A 19,620-nucleotide genomic window follows, 5' to 3' on the forward strand; every position below is an offset into this window, starting at 1 on the left:
GCTGACTTAAGGTGAAGGCAGGGGACACCCTGGACAGGTCACCAGTCTGTCACAGGGCTACATATACAGACACACAATCACACTCACATTCACACCTACGGACAATTTAGAGTAACCAATTAACCTCAGCATGTTTTTGGACTGTGGGAGGAAGCCGGAGTGCCCGGAGAAAACCCACGCATGCACAGGGAGAACATGCAAACTCCATGCAGAAAGATCCCAGGCCGGGATTTGAACCGAGCATCTTCTTGCTGCAAGGCCACTGTGCAGCCCCGAATTTAAACCAGATTAGTTCATTATAAAACCACCACACCTGCAGGGGGCGCTGCAGGGATCACGGTGCTTCGGCTGTGACGTCACTGTAGTGGGCGGAGTCAGTGGGCTTGAACCCGGAAGTATTTCAGCAGGTGACAGGAGCTGATTAAGGGTAATGCACCAAGAAGCTGGATGCCAACCGCCGTAAAACAAGAAGAAGAAGAAGGAGAAGAAGAAGGAGCTGATTAAATGTGGATTTTTGAGGCTTGATCGGAGTTTGAAGTGTTTAGAAACGATGAGGGGAGGTTTGGGGATGAGTCTGCTGCAGCTGGAGCTGATTTAGGAGTTTAAAGCTCAGATTTTCATGGAGCAGCTGGAGATACTTTAAAGATGGATGGACAGGTAAGAAGGAAACAGTTTTATAACCTACATGAGGGATCTATGAAGAGCAGATGATCTTTGGATGTGTGGAGGCTGATGACTGGACATAAAAAATGACCTCCTGACTTCCTGAACCCTCTGAACTGATGCTAAACTGCATTTCTGACTCTGTAGAGGCTGGAAATGGTTAAATATCTGCAGTATATGGAGATGAAACCACTACAAAGAGACATTAAATAACACACATGAGGCACAAAATGAAAAAAAAACCCCACAGCAAAAGAAGAAAAACGAGACGCACAACAGCAGAAAGGAGACCAAACTGTCTCTGAGTTTGTAGATTTAAAACTGGATCATCAGTCATTTTACTGCTTAATGTTTCTTTGTGTCATTTTTGCAACTTTGTGCATCTTTTAGTGCTTTTTTTTAAAAAATCTCTTTGGGTCATTTTTGTGTCATTGTTGCAACTTTTTGTGTCGTTTTACTGTCTTTTTGTGTCAATTTAGTGTCATTTTGTGTATCTTTTCATGCTATTGTTATCTCTTTGGAACATTTTTGCATCTTATGTCATTTTTGTGTCATTTTAATGTCTTTCTGTGTCATTTTACTGTCTTTCTGTGCCATTTTACTATCTTTTTTGTCATTTTTTTCATAATTTTTGTGTCTTGTCATGCTATTTTTTGTCTCACTGAGTTCTTTTTGTGTAATTTTTTCTGTCTTTTTTGTCATTTGTGAATCTTTTCATTGTATTTTTGTCTCTTTGGGGTCCTTTTTGTGTCTTTAAATGTAATTGTGGCATATTTTTGTGTCATTTTTGTATCCTTTGTGCATCTCTTCATGCTATTTTTGTCTCTTTGGGTTGTTTTTGTGTCTTTGTCTTTGTCTTTTTGTGTTCTTTTGCTTTATTTTGCATCATTTGTACATCCTTTCATGATATTTCTGATTTTTATGTGTCATTTTTGCATGTTTTTGAGTCTTTTTATGTCATTCTAACTATGTCGTTGTGACAGAAGACATTTCTGAGTTCTCTCTCCTTCGTGTTGTTTCTAGTTTTATCTCTAAATTTGGACAGCTGCATTAAATGCCATCATTCTAATATTTCATTTAGAATAACTGATCAAATCTTTTCCTCCACAGCCTGGTTCAGATGAACTAAACAGAATTTAAACCAGATTAGTTTCATTATAAAACCGCCACACCTGCAGGGGTCACGATGCTTCGGCTGTGACGTCACTGCAGTGGACGGAGTCAGTGGGCTTGAACCTGGAAGTATTTCAGCAGGTGACAGGAGCCAGTGTCTTATTGTCCCGGTCCCAAGCCCGGATAAATACAGAGGGTTGTGTCAGGAAGGGCATCCGACGTAAAACTTTGGCCAAATCAAACACGTGAATCAAATGTACGACTTCCATACCGGATCGGTCGAGGCCCGGGTTAACAACGACCACCATCGGTGCTGTCGACCTACAGGGTGGAAAATGGACGACTGTTGGTCGAAGAAGGAGGGGAGGAAGGTGTGTTGGTAGGAAGATGGAGAAGAGGAACACCAAGAGTCTAGGACTGAGAGTAGGGACTTTGAATGTTTGAACTATGACAGGAAAAGGTAGAGAGCTGGTTGACATGATGCAGAGGGGGAAGGTGGACATACTGTGTGTCCAGGAGACCAGGTGGAAAGGTAGTAAAGCTAGAAGTTTAGGAGCAGAGTTCAAGTTGTTCTATCATGGTGTAGATAGGAAGAGAAATGGAGTAGGAGTTATCTTGAAGGAGGAGTTTGTTAGGAATGTCCTGGAGGTAAAAAGAGTGTCAGATCGAGTGATGAGCCTGAAGCTAGAAATCGAAGGTGTGATGTTCAATGTTGTTAGTGGCTATGCTCCACAGGTAGGATGTGAGCTGCAGGAGAAGCAGAAATTCTGGTTGGACCTTGATGAAGTGATGCAGAGCATCCCTAGAAGTGAGAGAGTTGTCATTGGTGCAGACTTCAATGGACATGTTGGTGCAGGAAACAGAGATGATGAGGAGGTCATGGGCAGGTTTGGTATCCAGGAGAGGAACGCAGAAGGACAGATGGTGGTTGACTTTGCAAAAAGGATGGAAATGGCTGTAGTGAATACTTTCTTCCAGAAGAAGCAGGAACATAGGGTGACCTATAAGAGTGGAAGTAGGAGCACGCAGGTAGACTACATCTTCTGTAGATGATGTAATCTGAAGGAGATCAGTGACTGCAAAGTAGTGGTAGGTGAGAGTGTAGCCAGACAGCATGGGATGGTGGTGTGTAGGATGACCCTGGTGGTGAAGAAGATGAAGAGGGCAAAGGCAGAGCAGAGGACCAAATGGTGGAAGCTGAAAAAGGAAGAGTGTTGTATGACTTTCAGGAAAGAGTTGAGGCAGGCTTTGGATGGTCAGGAGGTGCTTCCAGATGACTGGACAACTACAGCAAATGTGATCAGGGAGACAGGTCGGAGAGTACTTGGTGTGTCATCTGGAAGGAAAGGAGATAAGGAGACTTGGTGGTGGAATGAGGAGGTGCAGGAGTGGATCCAGAGAAAGAGGTTAGCTAAGAAGAAGTGGGACACTGAGAGGACTGAAGAGAGTAGACAGGAGTACAGGGAGATGCAGCGTAAGGTGAAAGTAGAGGTGGCAAAGGCCAAACAAGGGGCTTATGATGACTTGTATGCTTGGTTGGACAGTAAGGAGGGAGAGACTGACCTGTATAGGTTGGAAAGGCAGAGAGACAGAGATGGGAAGGACGTGCAGCAGGTTAGGGTGATAAAGGATAAGGATGGAAGTGTGTTGACAGGTGCCAATAGTGTGATGGGAAGATGGAAAGAGTACTTTGAAGAGTTGATGAATGAGGAAAATGAGAGAAAACAAAGAGTAGAAGAGGTGACTGTTGTGGACCAGGAAGTAGCAAAGATTAGTAAGGATGAAGTGAGGAGGGCATTGAAGAGGATGAAGACTGGAAAGGCACTTGGTCCTGATGATATACCTGTGGAGGTGTGGAAGTGTCTCAGAGAGGTAGCAGTAGAGTTTCTGACTGGGTTGTTCAACAGGATCTTAGATAGTGAGAAGATGCCCGAGGAATGGAGGAGAAGTGTGCTGGTGCCCATCTTTAAGAACAAGGGAGATGTGCAGAGTTGTGGCAACTACAGAGGAATAAAGCTGATGAGCCACACGATGAAGCTATGGGGAAGAGTAGTTGAAGCTAGACTAAGGGCAGAGGTGAACATCTGTGAGCAGCAGTATGGTTTCATGCCAAGAAAGAGTACAACAGATGCAATATTTGCTTTGAGGATGTTGATAGAGAAGTACAGAGAAGGTCAGAAGGAGCTGCATTGTGTCTTTGTAGATCTGGAGAAAGCTTCTGACAGGGTGCCCAGAGAGGAACTGTGGTTTTGTATGAGGAAGTCTGGAGTGGCAGAGAAGTATGTTAGAGTGGTGCAGGACATGTATGAGGACTGTAAGACAGTGGTGAGGTGTGCTGTAGGAGTAACAGAGGAGTTCAAGGTGGAGGTGGGAGTACATCAGGGATCAGCTCTGAGCCCCTTCTTGTTTGCTATGGTGATGGACAGGATGACAGACGAGGTTAGACAGGAGTCTCCATGGACTATGATGTTTGCAGATGACATTGTGATCTGTAGTGAGAGCAGGGAACAGGTGGAGGAGAAGCTAGAGGCGTGGAGGTTTGCCCTGGAAAGGAGAGGAATGAAGGTTAGCCACAGCAAGACGGAGTATCTGTGTGTGAATGAGAGGGACCCAAGTGGAAGAGTGAGGTTACAGGGAGAAGAGATCAAGAAGGTGGAGGATTTTAAGTACTTAGGGTCAACAGACCAGAGCAATGGAGAGTGTGGAAAAGAGGTGAAGAAGCGTGTACAGGCAGGCTGGAACGGCTGGAGAAAAGTGTCAGGTGTGATGTGTGATAGAAGAGTTTCAGCTAAAATGAAAGGAAAGGTTTACAAAACTGTGGTGAGACCAGCCATGTTGTTTGGTCTGGAGATAGTGTCCCTGAGGAAAAGACAGGAGGCAGAGCTGGAGGTAGCAGAACTGAAGATGCTGAGGTTCTCTCTGGGAGTGACCAGGATGGATAGGATCAGGAATGAGTACATCAGAGGGACAGCACATGTTAGAGGCTTTGGAGATAAAGTCAGAGAGGCCAGACTGAGATGGTTCAGACATGTCCAGAGGAGAGAGAGTGAATATATTGGTAGAAGGATGCTGAGTTTCCCACTGCCAGGCAGGAGGCCTAGAGGAAGACCAAAGAGGAGGTTTATGGATGTGGTTAAAGAGGACATGAAGGTAGTTGGTGTGAGAGAAGAGGATGCAGAAGACAGGGTTAGATGGAGGCAATTGATTCACTGTGACGACCCCTGAAGAGAAAAGCTGAAAGGAAAAGAAGAAGAAGAAGACCGGAGCTGATTAAATGTGAATTTTGGAGGTTTGATCGGAGTTTGAAGTGTTTAGAAATGATGAGGGGAGGTTTGGGGATGAGTCTGCTGCAGCTGGAGCTGATTTAGGAGTTTAAAGCTCAGATGTTCATGGAGCAGCTGGAGATACTTTAAAGATGGATGGATGGATGGATGGATGGCTGGATGGATGGATGGATGGATGGATGGACAGGTAAGAAGGAAACCATTTTATAGCCTACATGAGGGCTCTATGAAGAGCAGATGAAGAGCAGATGATCTTTGGATGTGTGGAGGCTGATGACTGGACATAAAAAATGACCTCCTGACTTCCTGAACCCTCTGAACTGATGCTAAACTGCATTTCTGACTCTGTAGAGGCTGGAAATGGTTAAATATCTGCAGTATATGGAGATGAAACCACTACAAAGAGACATTAAATAACACACATGAGGCACAAAATGGAAAAAAAAAAACCCACAGCAAAAGAAGAAAAACGAGACGCACAACAACAGAAAGGAGACCAAACTGTCTCTGAGTTTGTAGATTTAAAACTGGATCATCAGTCATTTTACTGCTTAATGTTTCTTTGTGTCATTTTTGCAACTTTGTGCATCTTTTAGTGCTTTTTTTTTTTAAATCTCTTTGGGTCATTTTTGCGTCAATGTTGCAACTTTTTGTGTCGTTTTACTGTCTTTGTGTCAATTTAGTGTCATTTTGTGTCATTTGTGTATCTTTTCATGCTATTGTTGTCTCTTTGGAACATTTTTACATCTTATATCATTTTTGTGCCATTTTATTGTCTTTCTGTGTCATTTTTTTCATAACTTTGCATCTTATTGATGTCATTTAGTGTCATTTTTGCATCTTTTTGTGTCATTCTTGTCATTTTTGTATAATTTGTGCGTCTTTTCGTGCTATTTTTGACGCTCAGTGTCATTTTTGTGTCATTTGTGCGTGTTTTTGTGCCATATTTTGTCTGTTTGTGTCACTTTTGCAACTTTTTGTGTCATTTTTGTAACTAAACTGTCTAACCAAACTATCTTTACTATAAATAAGAAAATGAGTCCCAATTCATCGATTTCTACCAAAATTTGCACTTTTTTTTTATCACTAAAGTGTAACTAAACTGTTTCTTCTTGATGCTTTTATTGTTTCAATTATCGCCTCTAATTCTACAACCGGCTCAAGTATAAATAAGTAAATGAGTGTGACTTCGTCTGTTTACTCCAGAATTTGCAGTTTTTCTCAAATAAAGTGAGACTAAATAGTCTTTTCTTGGCTTTGGTCTGTCTTTAGTTTGTAAATGAAGCCCCGTGGCTGACGTTGTTTCCAGCTTTTGCTCAGTAAATCATCTTTATTACTCACTCACCTCTGGGGAAATTAGCAGATTTACGCCAATAAAATCAGCTTTTAATTGGATTTACAGGGCCGCGGTGTCACCGAGGTGTCTGGGGGTAAACGATTCTCTGAGCTTAATTATTACAAGGTGGACCGAGAGCGTTTCCAGGAATCAAAAGTCAGAAAGCTTCAACAGAAACCAGGAGGGAAGCTGCTGATGCTGCAGCGTTCGTTTGGTTTTTATTCCTGCAGAGTGAAACCAGTCTGATGAGAAAACCGATGAGATGAGCGATTCCTCCTCTAGAACTGAGGTCAGGTGTTATGTAAGAACAGACGTTTACATGCTGATCCTGATTACTGAGGAAGAAGAAGCCGAGTGGAGCATGGAGCAACGAGGAAGATCTGCCAGAGTTTGGCTGTTTGGATTCACACTAGTTCAGATTTATACCAGATCCCATGTCTCTAATAAGTCATTTCCTCATCAAACTCCTCTGATCTCACAACCGAGAAGGAGAAAGAACCCAGAAATGTCTCATGTCAGTAAGACTCGGTTGGAATGATGCAAAAATGACACAAAAATGACACAAAAAGGTGCACGAATGATGCAAAATGTTTCAAAAAATGACACAAAAATACACTAAAATGATACACAGATGAAATAAGATGCAAAAAATGTAGCAAAGAGATTAAAATAGCTTGAAAAGATGGACAAATTATGCAAAAATAACACAAATGATGTAAACAGTGACACAAATGACATAAAAAGACACAAAAATGAAACAAAATTACATAAAAATGTCACTACAAGATGCAAAAATGACCCAGAGATTAAAAAAAGCATGAAAAAGTTCACAAATTATGCAATACTGACACTAAAAGAACAAAAAAATGCAAAAAGGTGCAAAAGAGACACTAAAATGTCACAGAGATTAAAAAATAGCCTGAAAGACACTAAAATGACACTAAAAAGACACAAATGACACTGAAAAGACACTAAAATGACACAAAAAGACACTAAAATGACACAAAATGACACTAAAATGACACAAAACACACTAAAATGACACAAAAAGACACTAAAATGACACGAAAAGACACTAAAATGACACAAAATGACACTAAAATGACACAAAACACACTAAAATGACACAAAAAGACACTAAAATGACACTAAAATGACACAAAAAGACACTAAAATGACACGAAAAGACACTAAAATGACACTAAAATGACAAACAGAACCCAGAGAGACTGAGCTCTTGTATTATGTAACAGATGTTTGGATATTTTCCAGTTTACATGTTGATGCTGATTACTGAGGGAATAAAAACTGATGAGAACGTGTCGGAACAAGGTGAAGATGTGGCTGTTTAGATTCCCACTAACTCACATTTATACCAGCTGTATAAATCTTTTCCTCTTCAAACTCTCTTAATCTCTTTTTCCTGCTGACTGTAAACTCCACATGAAACCAGGAAACTGTCTGGAGATTTAACTTCCTGATCACTGAAACTTTTACCTGTTTCAAACCATTCAACTCGAGGTCCTTTCTTTTAAATCACTCTGGTTCATTTTAACTGTAATCTGAAGTGGAATAAAAACACACTAAAAGTCTCTGATTGCACAAAAACAGCAGGAAGAGATGCAAAAAATACACAAAAATGACATAAAGCTATGTAAAAATGACAGAGAAAGATGTTTGAGCATGCTGAATGGATGTCCTCTGGTCACTGTTTCTGAGCCATGCTGACTTTATTTATTCATCCAGTCGCTCTGGTTGTCTCTGTTTTTGTAATTTTTCAGTCTTTTTCGGTCATTTTGTGCCTTTTTTAATCATTTTGTATCTTGTTTTTGTCATTTTATGTCTCTTTTTTGTCATTTTGTGTCTTGTTTTTGTCATTTTATGTCTCTTTTTTGTCATTTGTGTCTTGTTTTTGTCATTTTGTGTCTTGTTTTTGTCATTTTATGTCTCTTTTTTGTCATTTGTGTCTTGTTTTTGTCATTTTGTGTCTTGTTTTTGTCATTTTATGTCTTTTTTGTCATTTTATGTCTTGTTTTTGTCATTTTATGTCTTTTTGACAGTATGTCATTTTGAGTCTCATTTGTGTTGTTGTGTCTCTTTGTGGTAATTTTTTCCTCCTCATCCTGTCGATGTTTTTCTATCTCCATCAGTAGAAAGATGTTTGTCCGTGCTGAATGGATCTCCAGCTACTTCCTCCTCTGTTCTGTTTCTGAGCCATGCTGCTTTTATTTATTCATCCACTCGCTTGATTTTCCTCTCAGACTCTGAATTTTCATCATTTGACTGTGGGTCGCTGCTAAATCAATCGTGACTTTCTGATTTCACCAACAAGTGCAGAATTTTTAGGTTTTAACAGAATCTGGAGCAAATCCTTTATTTTGGGTGAATTCTGTAAATAAAACGTGTAGATTTTGATGAAATATCACAACTTTAAGCTAAGATTTATTTAGTTTTCTTGCTGAGCCTACAGGTCACACATGATAAAAGATAACATGAGATAAGATAAACTAAGATCAGATAAACGTTATTTATCCTGAAGGAAAGCAGAATGACATAACATGAGAACCTCATTAAAACAGCCTAAAGATAGAAGTACGATACATTACAGGGAATAAAAATAAGTGAGCTATTGCCAATAAAACTGAAATGTTCCACAAGATAACGGGATGTTGCAGCACATGGAATTCAAATATTATACACGACACTGAAGACAAACTGATCCTGCAGAAAGTATTAAAGTAATGCTGCAAATGATTTCAGTGCCATAGATGAGTTTAGAGACTGTAAAAGGTTGAAAATTTGACAATTCTTTCTGTTTTACAGTTTCTAACTCTGATCAAGGCCCTAATTTTGAAAAATCCTAATAAAATGACAGTAAGGGATTCAACAATGAAAATAAAGTACCAAAAAATGTAAAAATGACACAAAGAGTTGCAAAAATGACAAAACAACACATTCCAGTTACAAAAGATGTGAAACTGAAACAACAATCGCACTAAGATGACACTAAATGATGCAAAACTGATCAAAGAGACAAACATGACAGGAAAATATGCAACAGTGACACAAAATGACACTACAATGACATCTGAAGACACTAAAATGACAAAAAAGTTATAAAAATTATACAAAAAGATGCAAAAATGACAGAAAGTTACAAGATGTGAAAATGATACAAAAAATTTCAAGAATGATGCAAAAAGATCTAGAAAGACAGTAAAGGTTGCAACAATGACATATAGCGAAAAAGATACAAAAAGACGTCAAAATGACAGTTAAAGTTACAACAATCACTTAAAGACACACAGTTGCACGGATAGTTTTAAAAATTACACAAAAAGTTACAAAATAACACAAAAAGATTTAAAAATAGCACAAAAAGATTTAAAAATGGCAAAGTTGCAAAAATGACACAAAGATGCAGAACTGATGAGACAAAAATGACACTAAAAGATTTAAAAATGATTTTAAAAGGTGCAACAATGACATAAAGAGACAACAATAGCACATAAAGATGTGAAAAATGACACAAAAAGTTGTAAAAAAAATGATGTAAAGACAGAAAAATCGTAAAATAGGAAGAACTCTATTCCTGCAACACTTGACCAGTTTATGAACACGACCACTTTACTTTGTAGATCATACTTTGATTCTTATTTATTTTGTTATTTATTTTTATGTATTTTTATTCTTATTTGCACTGCAGCTAATTGTCATGTTCTTCCAGACAAATTTTGTTGTACTTCTGAACAACGGGGTCTCTTTATCTTTATCTAGATGTAAGCATGACCAAAAACAGTTGCAAAAAAAGACACAAATGTAGGCCAAAAACTTGCAGTTTTTTTCCACTACAGTGAGACTAAACTGTCTTTTCTGTGTTTAGTTTGAATTTTGTTGTTTTTTTATTTTTTCTCATTTTTTCTCATTTTGTCTTTTTTCTCACTTTTGTCATTTTGTCTCATTTTGTGTCTATTTTTTCTCATTTTTGTCATTTTGTCTCATTTTGTGTCTATTTTTTCTCATTTTTGTCATTTTCTCATGTTGTGTCTATTTTTTTCTCATTTTTGTCATTTTCTCATTTTGTGTCTATTTTTTCTCATTTTTGTCATTTTCTCATTTTGTGTCTATTTTTTTCCCATTTTGTCATTTTGTCTAATTTTGTGTCTATTTTTTCCCATTTTCTGTTATTTTGTCTCATTTTGTGTCTTTTTTTCTGATTTCTGTCATTTTGTCTCATTTTGTGTCTTTTTTTCTCATTTTTGTCATTCTGTCTCATTTTGTGTCTATTTTTTTCGATTTTTTGTCTCATTTTTTGTCTTTTTTGTCATTTTGTCTCATTTTGTGTCTATTTTTTCTCATTTTTGTCATTGTGTCTCGTTTTGTGTCTATTTTTTTCTCATTTTTGTCATTTTCTCATTTTGTGTCTATTTTTTTCTCATTTTTGTCATTTTCTCATTTTGTGTCTATTTTTTCCCATTTTGTCATTTTGTCTAATTTTGTGTCTATTTTTCCCATTTTCTGTTATTTTGTCTCATTTTGTGTCTTTTTTTCTGATTTTTGTCATTTTGTCTCATTTTGTGTCTTTTTTTCTCATTTTGTCTCATTTTGTGTCTATTTTTTTCGATTTTTTTGTCTCATTTTGTATCTCATTTTGTCTCATTTTTTGTCTTGTCATTGTGTCTCATTTTGTGTCTATTTTTTTCTCATTTTTGTCTCATTTTGTCTCATTTTTTGTTATTTTTGTGATTTTTTTGTCTGTGTTTTATTTGTGTCATTTTGTCTCATTTTGTGTCTATTTTCTTTCCTCATTTTTGTCATTTTGTGTCTCATTTTGTGTCTTGTTTTTCTGTCGTTCTGTGACAGCGCAGACAGTCTGTGGGTGAAAAGTGTGCCACTCGATGGAAGTTTTCGCTCTCCGGACCGTCCTGGCAGCTGTTTACGTGTCGTGACGCTGGATTTGTGTGTTTTAATCTCTTGTGTTGAGGAATGCAGTGAAAGGCTTTGTGCCGGGGCGAGGAGGAGCGTTCTCACCTTTCCCTCGCGGGTTAATTTCCACGCTTTTGATTAGCTGGAATTCCGCCTCACCTATTCAGCGCAGAGTAAACATGTTTCAGCAACATAATGCCACAATCGGTGGACAAAGTGTTTGAAAGGCAGCTCTAGGTGGGGCATCATAACAAGTTTACAGAGCCAGTTTATGAATCAAGAGCTTTTATGATGCAATTGTGCAGCGTGTTGCATTTTATGGGTAAGGCCCTTTTGATGTCAGGGAGTAAATAGTTGTGTAGTGAGTTCACTGGCAGCGTGCGGTTTGTGAAGCAGGAAAGCGTCGCAGCTTAAAAGATTATCACAAGCTGAGAGGAAACTACCAGGGAAATAAAATCAGTTTAAAAACCCACACACAGACACAACCCCATAATATCAGGTTCAAACTACATGTTATTCCAGTTGTGGACCGAAGCAAAGCTTGGAAGTCAGACAAAGCTGGAAAAATGATGAGTATTAACCCTCCAAACCCCAACTAGCTTTTGGGTAATGTAGAAATTTGCAAAAATGGCATAAAAGATGTAAAATCACACAAAAAGATGTAAAAATGACACAAAAAGACAATAAAATGACGATAAAAGATGCAATAATGACAAAAAGACACAAAAATGGCACAGAAAATGCACAAAATGGGCAAAAATACACTGAAATGACACAAAAAGTTGCAAAAATTACACAAAAAGATGTAAAACTGACACAAAAGACACTACAATGACACTAAAAGTTACAAAAATGACACAAAAAGATGTGAAAAAAAGATGCAAAAGTGACACTGAAGTATGTGACAATGACAGACTCAAAAAAATCACAAAAGGTTCCCAAAATGACTGGAGTGACACAAAAATTGCAAAAATGGCTCGAAAATTTATTTTTAAAAACATGTAAAAAATTATATGAAATTATGCTTAAATATGCAATAAAAATATGACAAATAAAAAAGTTGTAAAAAAGACATTAAAAGATGTGAAAATGATACAAAATGTTGCAAAAATTACAGAATAAGTCTGTAAAATTACAAAAAATGCAGTGAAATGACACAAAAAGATGTAAAACTCCCACAAAAAGCCACTATGACAATAAAAGATGCAATATTGACAAAAAAGACACAAAAATAGCACAGAAAATGCACAAATTATGCAAAAATAACACTAAAATGATACAGTTGCAAAAATGACACAAAAAGATGTGAAAAAAAGTGATACTAAAAGATGGCGCAATCATAAAGATGCAGAAAAAGCACAAACAATGTAAAATGTTACAAAAATGGCACAAAGTTGCAAAAATGACACAAAAATTTTCGACACAAAAAATCATCAAAATTGCAAAAATGACACAAAAAGATGCAACAACGACATAAAGACACAAAAATTATACTAAAATTTGCAGAAATGGCAAAAAACACCACAGTGGTGCAAAGACGTGTAAAAATGACTTAAAACTCCACTAACACGATGCTAAAAGACGTAACTAATGACCTAAAGTAATAAAAGCAGTCGTTAAGCTGCTGCAGACGTCCAGTAGCTTCAGCTCTGTCTGCTCTGCTTTTAACACGTCTGACTTATAATCAGTAACAAAACCAAAAACCTGAACAGATGCTGGCTCACAGAGTGGAAACAATCAGACGTAAGGATCCAGAAATGTGTTGGAACGTTTCATCCAGAAACAGGAACGTGATCCTGGAGATGCAGGAAAAGCCGGTCGGTAATCAGAAATCATGATATGTAAATAAACGAGTGTCTAAACCAGATTTTAAACCGATCTGTTGGTTAACAAAACAAACAGACACCGGATGAGGCTTTAGAAGTGAAACCTGATGATGGCCGGGGTGAAAATCAGATTTATTATGAGTTGAAAACAGCACAGAGTGGCTGAATTCAGTCAAAATCATCCAAAATCAACAAGAGAATCGAATTTAGCAACAGATTTTCTTATCTACAGCTTCTATAGCTGAGTATTTCAGCTCAGTGATCAGACATTTCTTGGTAGAATGCATATTAGTCGTGTTTTCTCAATAACTTTCTATTGAAGAACCAGATGTTTTGTGTAGTTTTGTACCTTTTTGTGTCTGTTTTTGTCTATTTTTGTGTTTTTTCAGTTTCTTTTTGTCATTTTCTGTCAGACAGATGTTCATCTTTAGTTCTGTTTTTTGTTAATTTCTTGCCCTTTTTTGTCATTTTGTGTAGTTTTGTAGCTTTTTTGTGTCTTTTTTGTTGATTTTTTATCGTTTTGTTTGTCTTTCTTGGTGTTTTTCTCTTTTTTGTTGTTTATGTAAATACATAAAAATCTAAGGAAGATAAAACAGCCAGATGTTTTCTAAGACAGATGTTTGTCTTTGGGTTTTACTGTCTCTAATTCTGCACGTGGCTGAAGTATAAATAAGTAAATGAGTCGAAAATCCTTCATTTATCCCAAAATCTTTATTTTTTATCCTCTGAAGTGAAACTAAACTGTTTCTTCTTGACTTTTTTGTTGGAATTATTCGCTCTAATTCTGCAAGCAGCTGAAGTAGAAATAAGTAACTCAGTCAAATTCATTTATTTATACCAAAAAAAATGCAGCGTTTATCCACTAAATTGACACTAAACTGTATTTTGTTGTAATTATCACCTCTAATTCGGCAACGAACTGGAACATAAACAAGCGAATGAGTCGAAAATCCTTGATTTGTACCAGAATTTTCAGTTTTTATTCACTAAAATGCAACCAAACTGTCTTTTCTTGACTTTTTCTGTATTTAATTTGAATTATTTGCTCTAATTATCAAATTAGATGAAGTATAAATAAGTAAATGAGCCCAGAGTCCTCTATTTACAGCAAAAATTGCAGTTTTTATACACTAAATTGAGAATAAACTGTCTTTTCTTGGCTTTTTAGTGTGAATTATCACCTCTAATTCAGCATGTATAACATTCCTAGTGATCTTTCCTCAGGTGTAAACCGTCCTCTGACTCTGATTGGCTGAATTCTCCTCCTAAAGGTGTGTATTCTGGGATGTCCGGTTGGTTTATCTGAGCACTAATTAACCCGAGGTCTCAGCCGGAGGTCGGAGGTCGGGCTCTGATGAGTGTCCAGGTTTGTGTTTGTGATTATTCCTGTGTGGCCGCACAATGGCAACACAATGGAAGGTACACACCGATAAGACGGCAGGAAAGTGATTTCGGTCCCCAAACACACCTGGAGATGTTCCGGGCCGAGATAAGAGCCACGGCAAACACCATCCGTTAGCGTCCTGACAGCCGGGCCTGGACAAGGTTCTGCTTCCTCTCAGGACTATTTGGACAGAGTCGTGGACGGACTCGAGGTAAACACAGAGATTAGCCGCTCAGCTCAGCAAACGGACACCAGGTTTTTAGTTTTTGAAGCCGGGACGGCAGCTTCCAACTGATACTGGCAGCAGAACAAACACCACAGCTGGTTGTAAAGAAGAGATATAAAGCTTCGGAGAAAGTTCTAGAGGTTTAGAGACGAGTTTAGTTGGAAGTTTTGTTTTAGTTTCCACAAAGATCTTCCTAAAAGGTCAAGTAAGGTCTGTAAAGGTGGTCTAAAAGTGTTGCTGAGAACGTTCTTTCTTTGTAATCATGGAACATTGAGGGAACGTTTTATGGAAGAATGTTCTCACCAACTTCCATAAAACATCCTCAGAAGGTTGCAGGAAAAATTCAGATAAAACAACCGGAAATGGACACAAAATGACCACAGAGACACAAAACAACTACAAGAAGACGCAAAATGACCACAAAGAGACACACATTGACAGCTGAGACACAATATGACTGCCAAACAACACAAACTGACCAAAACAGGACATACATTAACTGTAGAGACACAAAATGACGGTAAAGTGACACAAAACAACCACAAAGACACACAAAATTACCACAAAAAGACACAAAACAACAAGACACAAAGCTACCACAATGATTATTTTCTGATAGTTTTGTGTCTCTTTGTGGTTGTTTTGTTTGTCTTTGTGGTTGTTTTTGTGTCTCTTTGTGGTTGTTTTGTTTGTCTTTGTGGTTGTTTGTCTTTGTGGTTGTTTTTGTGTCTCTTTGTTGCTGTTTTGCGTCTTGTAGTTGCTTTTGTGTCTCTTTGTGGTTGTTTTGTGTCTCTTTGTGGTTGTTTTGTTTGTCTTTGTGGTTGTTTTTGTGTCTCTTTGTGGTTGTTTTGTGTCTCTTTGTGGTTGTTTTGTTTGTCTTTGTGGTTGTTTTTGTGTCTCTTTGTGGTTGTTTTGTGTCTCTTTGTGGTTGTTTTGTTTGTCTTTGTGGTTGTTTTTGTGTCTCTTTGTGGTTGTTTTCTGTCTCTTTGTGGTTGTTTTGCATTTTTTTGAGTTTGCTATGTGTATTTTTGTGTCTTTATAGTTGTTTTGTGTCTGTGGTTGTTTTGTGTGTCTTTATAGCTGTTTTGTGTGTCTTTGTCATTGTTTTGTGTCTTTTTTTGGTGGTTGTTTTGTGTCTCTCTTTGGTCATAAATGTTAAAACAGTTTGCTCTAAGCCTCCTCTGTCACTTTCTTCTTTATAAAACCAACAACCAGAGACGTTTTCTCTGCTTCAAACCATCTGACAGCCACAGACGGCTTCCCTCAGCCCTGATGGTGGTTTGTCTAACTCATCGACCAATCAGTGTCAGGCTTGTTAACCTGCCCAGCTGTGAGGAGCGTGCCGGTTGGCTCCTCCTCCGTCCTGCTAGATGAGCTTTGGGATCGAGTTCAAGTGTTCCTGCTGCCTGTTCCGTCCCGTCTTCCAGAAACTCTCGGTGTCAGAGGGTTCAGCAGCCTCTCCGGATGGAGGAGAGCGTGTCGTACTTTAACCCCAGCACAGGCCGGTCCTGTCAGCATCCGTCATCTTCCACGGAGCAGCGCTGAAGGATCACGTACTGAGGCTCGTTTATTCCTGCCCTCTGGCTGTTTTCTCATCCTCCAGCTGAACCTGGCCTGGTTCTGTGAAGAGATGAGCGGCTCACATGTTGTCAGGACAGTTTGACCAGAGAAGAAGCACCTGTAGCTGCTTTCAGAGGCCCCCTGTTGGTTTGCGGGTTCAAGACATGGAGCTTTTAAAGCTTCAGGTTACATGTTTTATCCAATTCCATCAGTTAAATACAGAAATATAGTCAGTGTTTTCCAAAAATCACACAAGTGAACAGTTTCTGAACCACTGCCCACATTTATTACTCCATTGTGTGTCTCTTTGTGGTCATTTTGTGTCTCTTTGTGGTTGTTTTATGTCTCTTTATGGTTATTATGTTTATTTTTGTGGTCATTTTGTGTCTCTTTGTGGTCGTTTTGTGTCTCTTTATGGTTGTTTTGTTTCTCTTTGTGGTCGTTTTGTGTCTCTTTGTGGTTGTTTTGTGTCTTTTTTTTGGTTTTGTGTCTCTTTGTGGTCATTTTGTGTCTCTTTGTGGTTGTTTTGTTTCTGTTTGTGGTCGTTTTATGTCTCTTTGTGGTTGTTTTGTGTCTATGTAATTGTTTTGTGTCTCTTCATGGTTGTTTTGTGATACTTTGTAGTTGTTTTGTGTCTTTGAGGTTGTTTTGCGACACTTTGTGGTCATTTTGTGCCACTTGGTGGTTGTTTTGTGTGTCTTCGTGGTCGTTTTGTTTACCTTTGTGGTCATTTTGTGTCCCTTTGAGGTTGTTTGGTGTCACTTGGTGGTTGTTTTACGTCTCTGTGGGTGTTTTGTGTCTCTTTGGTGTAATTTTATGTCTATTTGTGATCATTTTGTGTCTCTTTGCGATTGTTTTGTTTCTCTTTTTTCTGTTTTGTGTATCGATGGAAAATTTGTGTCTGGTTGTTTTGTGGTAGTTTTGATGCATTTTTAAGCCTCTGCAGTTTCCTCAGCGTTGAACTTGGTGTAATCTTCATATTTTAGCAACTTTTATCACCTGTAGAACAACAGACATTCTCAGTGTTTTCTAAAAATCACATCTGAACCGTTTCTAAACGGTTTTAACATTTAAAAGATGAGACCGATCCTCTAGAATTTAATCTACAGACATCTAAAACGTCACTCTGAGCAGTAAAACCAGTCAGAGTCAGAGTGATTCAGTTTAGTCAGAATAACGGCTGCAGATTCCTCATCATGACTGGTCTGAGCTGTTAGGATGATGCTTCTTCTGCGTTAAATGTTGGTCCATAGCTTTTATCTCAAACATGTTTGAACTGCTGTTGTGGATCAGATAGAGCCAGAAAATTAAACAGGCCAGAGCTTTATTCATCAGAGACTCTGATACGGAGTAAACCAGCTGCCACATGTGGTTAATGTTTGAAAATGAAGCCGCTTTCTACTTCCAGCCTCTGACGTAACCACAGATAACTGCATCGTCACCGAGTCCAAACTGACTCAACACATCTGATTACATTCTGAGGAGGCAGTTTGAGGTTCCACAGCATCATTCTGGCTTCATTTAGGAGTCTAAAAATGTCCATCTGGAACCAGAATTTTGAAGAGCCAAGATTAAAATGTTGAAATCTGAAGCTGGAATTACAACCAGATAACCACAGGGTGAAGCGTAGATATCTTTAGACATGAAGGCGGCTTTTTTTTAAAAAAAGCATTAGCTGCAGAAACCAAAAATGTTTGCTGTTTAAGGCTGTAAAACGTTTATTTCTGCTGTAAAGTTCAGCATTTTAACATGGAGGTCTATGGAGGTTTACTCATTTTAGTGCCAGCCTCTAGTGGACGTTTGTGGAACTGCAGTCTGTGGCTTCATATTTCAGCCCTGGAGGTTTCTACTTGTTCTCAGCTCAAATATTTTTTTTTTTACGCTGTGTGAAATAGGAAGTAGACCTCGTGGGGAATTCTGACATCTAATTATCTTCAACACTGCTGGGAATCAGAAAGCAGATGAATCACAGAGCTTCACGTTCCTGGAAGCTCAGACTATCACTTTCTGTCAGCTCTGAGTGTGAACATGCTCACGTATGCAGCCCGGTCACATGCTGCTGACCGCTCAATGTTATCAGAGCTCATTATCGGGGCGAGTCGTGAAGGTTAATTCCTGGATAATTTATATAAGATTGGAGGAGAGGTCGGCCGTGATAACCCACACAGAAGCACCTTGTCGTACAAATCACTGCCTTCCACTCAGATTCCTGTAGAAGGGAGTGTACGAGGCGGAAAGGACGAGAGCGAGCAGAAAAGAAGAATGTGTAATTTGGCGCCAGGTGATAAAAGACTGTGGCAGTCGGCCATTAGGCTTTTGGCAATGGAAGGCCTCGGTTACATTATACAGTTAAACAATGTGACTTTCATCCTCACACACACTCACACACACTGTTCTTTACATGGAGGGAAATCATTCTTTACCCTGCTGCTGGACGGAGAGGCAAAGAGGCACAAAAAGACCGCAAAGAGGCACAAAAAGACCGCAAAGAGACACAAAAAGAGCACAAAGAGGCACAAAAAGAGCACAAAGAGGCACAAAAAGACCAAAAAGACCAAAGAGAGGCACAAAAAGAGCACAAAGAGGCACAAAAAGAGCACAGAGGCACAAAAAGACCGCAAAGAGGCACAAAAAGAGCACAAAGAGGCACAAAAAGACCAAAGAGACGCACAAAAAGACCACACAAAGAGGCACAAAAAGACCACAAAAAGAGGCACAAAAAGACCACAAAGAGGCACAAAAAGACCGCAAAGAGGCACAAAAAGAGCACAAAGAGGCACAAAAAGAGCGCAAAGAGGCACAAAAAGACCGCAAAGAGGCACAAAAAGACCGCAAAGAGGCACAAAAAGACCAAAGAGACGCACAAAAAGACCACACAAAGAGGCACAAAAAGACCACACAAAGAGGCACAAAAAGACCACAAAAAGAAGCACAAAAAGAACACAAAGAGGCACAAAAAGAGCACAGAGGCTAAAAAACAACACAAAGAAGTACAAAATGACCGCAAAGAGGCACAAAAAGAACACAGAGGGACAAAATGACCAAAGAGACGCACAAAAAGACCACACAAAGAGGCACAAAAAGAACACAAAAAGAGGCACAAAAAGAGCACAAAGAGGCACAAAAAGACCGCAAAGAGGCACAAAAAGAGCACAAAGAGGCACAAAAAGACCAAAGAGACGCACAAAAAGACCACACAAAGAGGCACAAAAAGACCACAAAAAGAGGCACAAAAAGAGCACAAAGAGGCACAAAAAGACCGCAAAGAGGCACAAAAAGAGCACAAAGAGGCACAAAAAGAC

At 38.7% G+C, this 19,620-nt stretch overlaps 1 protein-coding gene and 1 long non-coding RNA gene across 2 annotated transcripts in view; one reads left to right on the plus strand and one right to left on the minus strand.

The window, feature by feature from the left end:
* Nucleotides 1–19,620, minus strand: part of LOC127530285 (uncharacterized) — a 239,525-nt gene that overhangs the window by 150,906 nt on the left and 68,999 nt on the right. The gene's annotated exons all lie outside the window — the stretch shown is intronic.
* Nucleotides 376–19,620, plus strand: part of vegfab (vascular endothelial growth factor Ab) — a 61,060-nt gene continuing 41,815 nt past the window's right edge. Inside the window, exon 1 of the mRNA XM_051936663.1 lies at nucleotides 376–657. Within this exon, the coding sequence (XP_051792623.1) occupies nucleotides 646–657 (12 nt within the window). The 5' untranslated portion in view covers nucleotides 376–645. The remainder of the gene's footprint in view (nucleotides 658–19,620) is intronic.

Source organism: Acanthochromis polyacanthus, chromosome 16, assembly GCF_021347895.1.
Source record: "Acanthochromis polyacanthus isolate Apoly-LR-REF ecotype Palm Island chromosome 16, KAUST_Apoly_ChrSc, whole genome shotgun sequence".
Lineage (NCBI taxonomy): Eukaryota > Metazoa > Chordata > Actinopteri > Pomacentridae > Acanthochromis > Acanthochromis polyacanthus.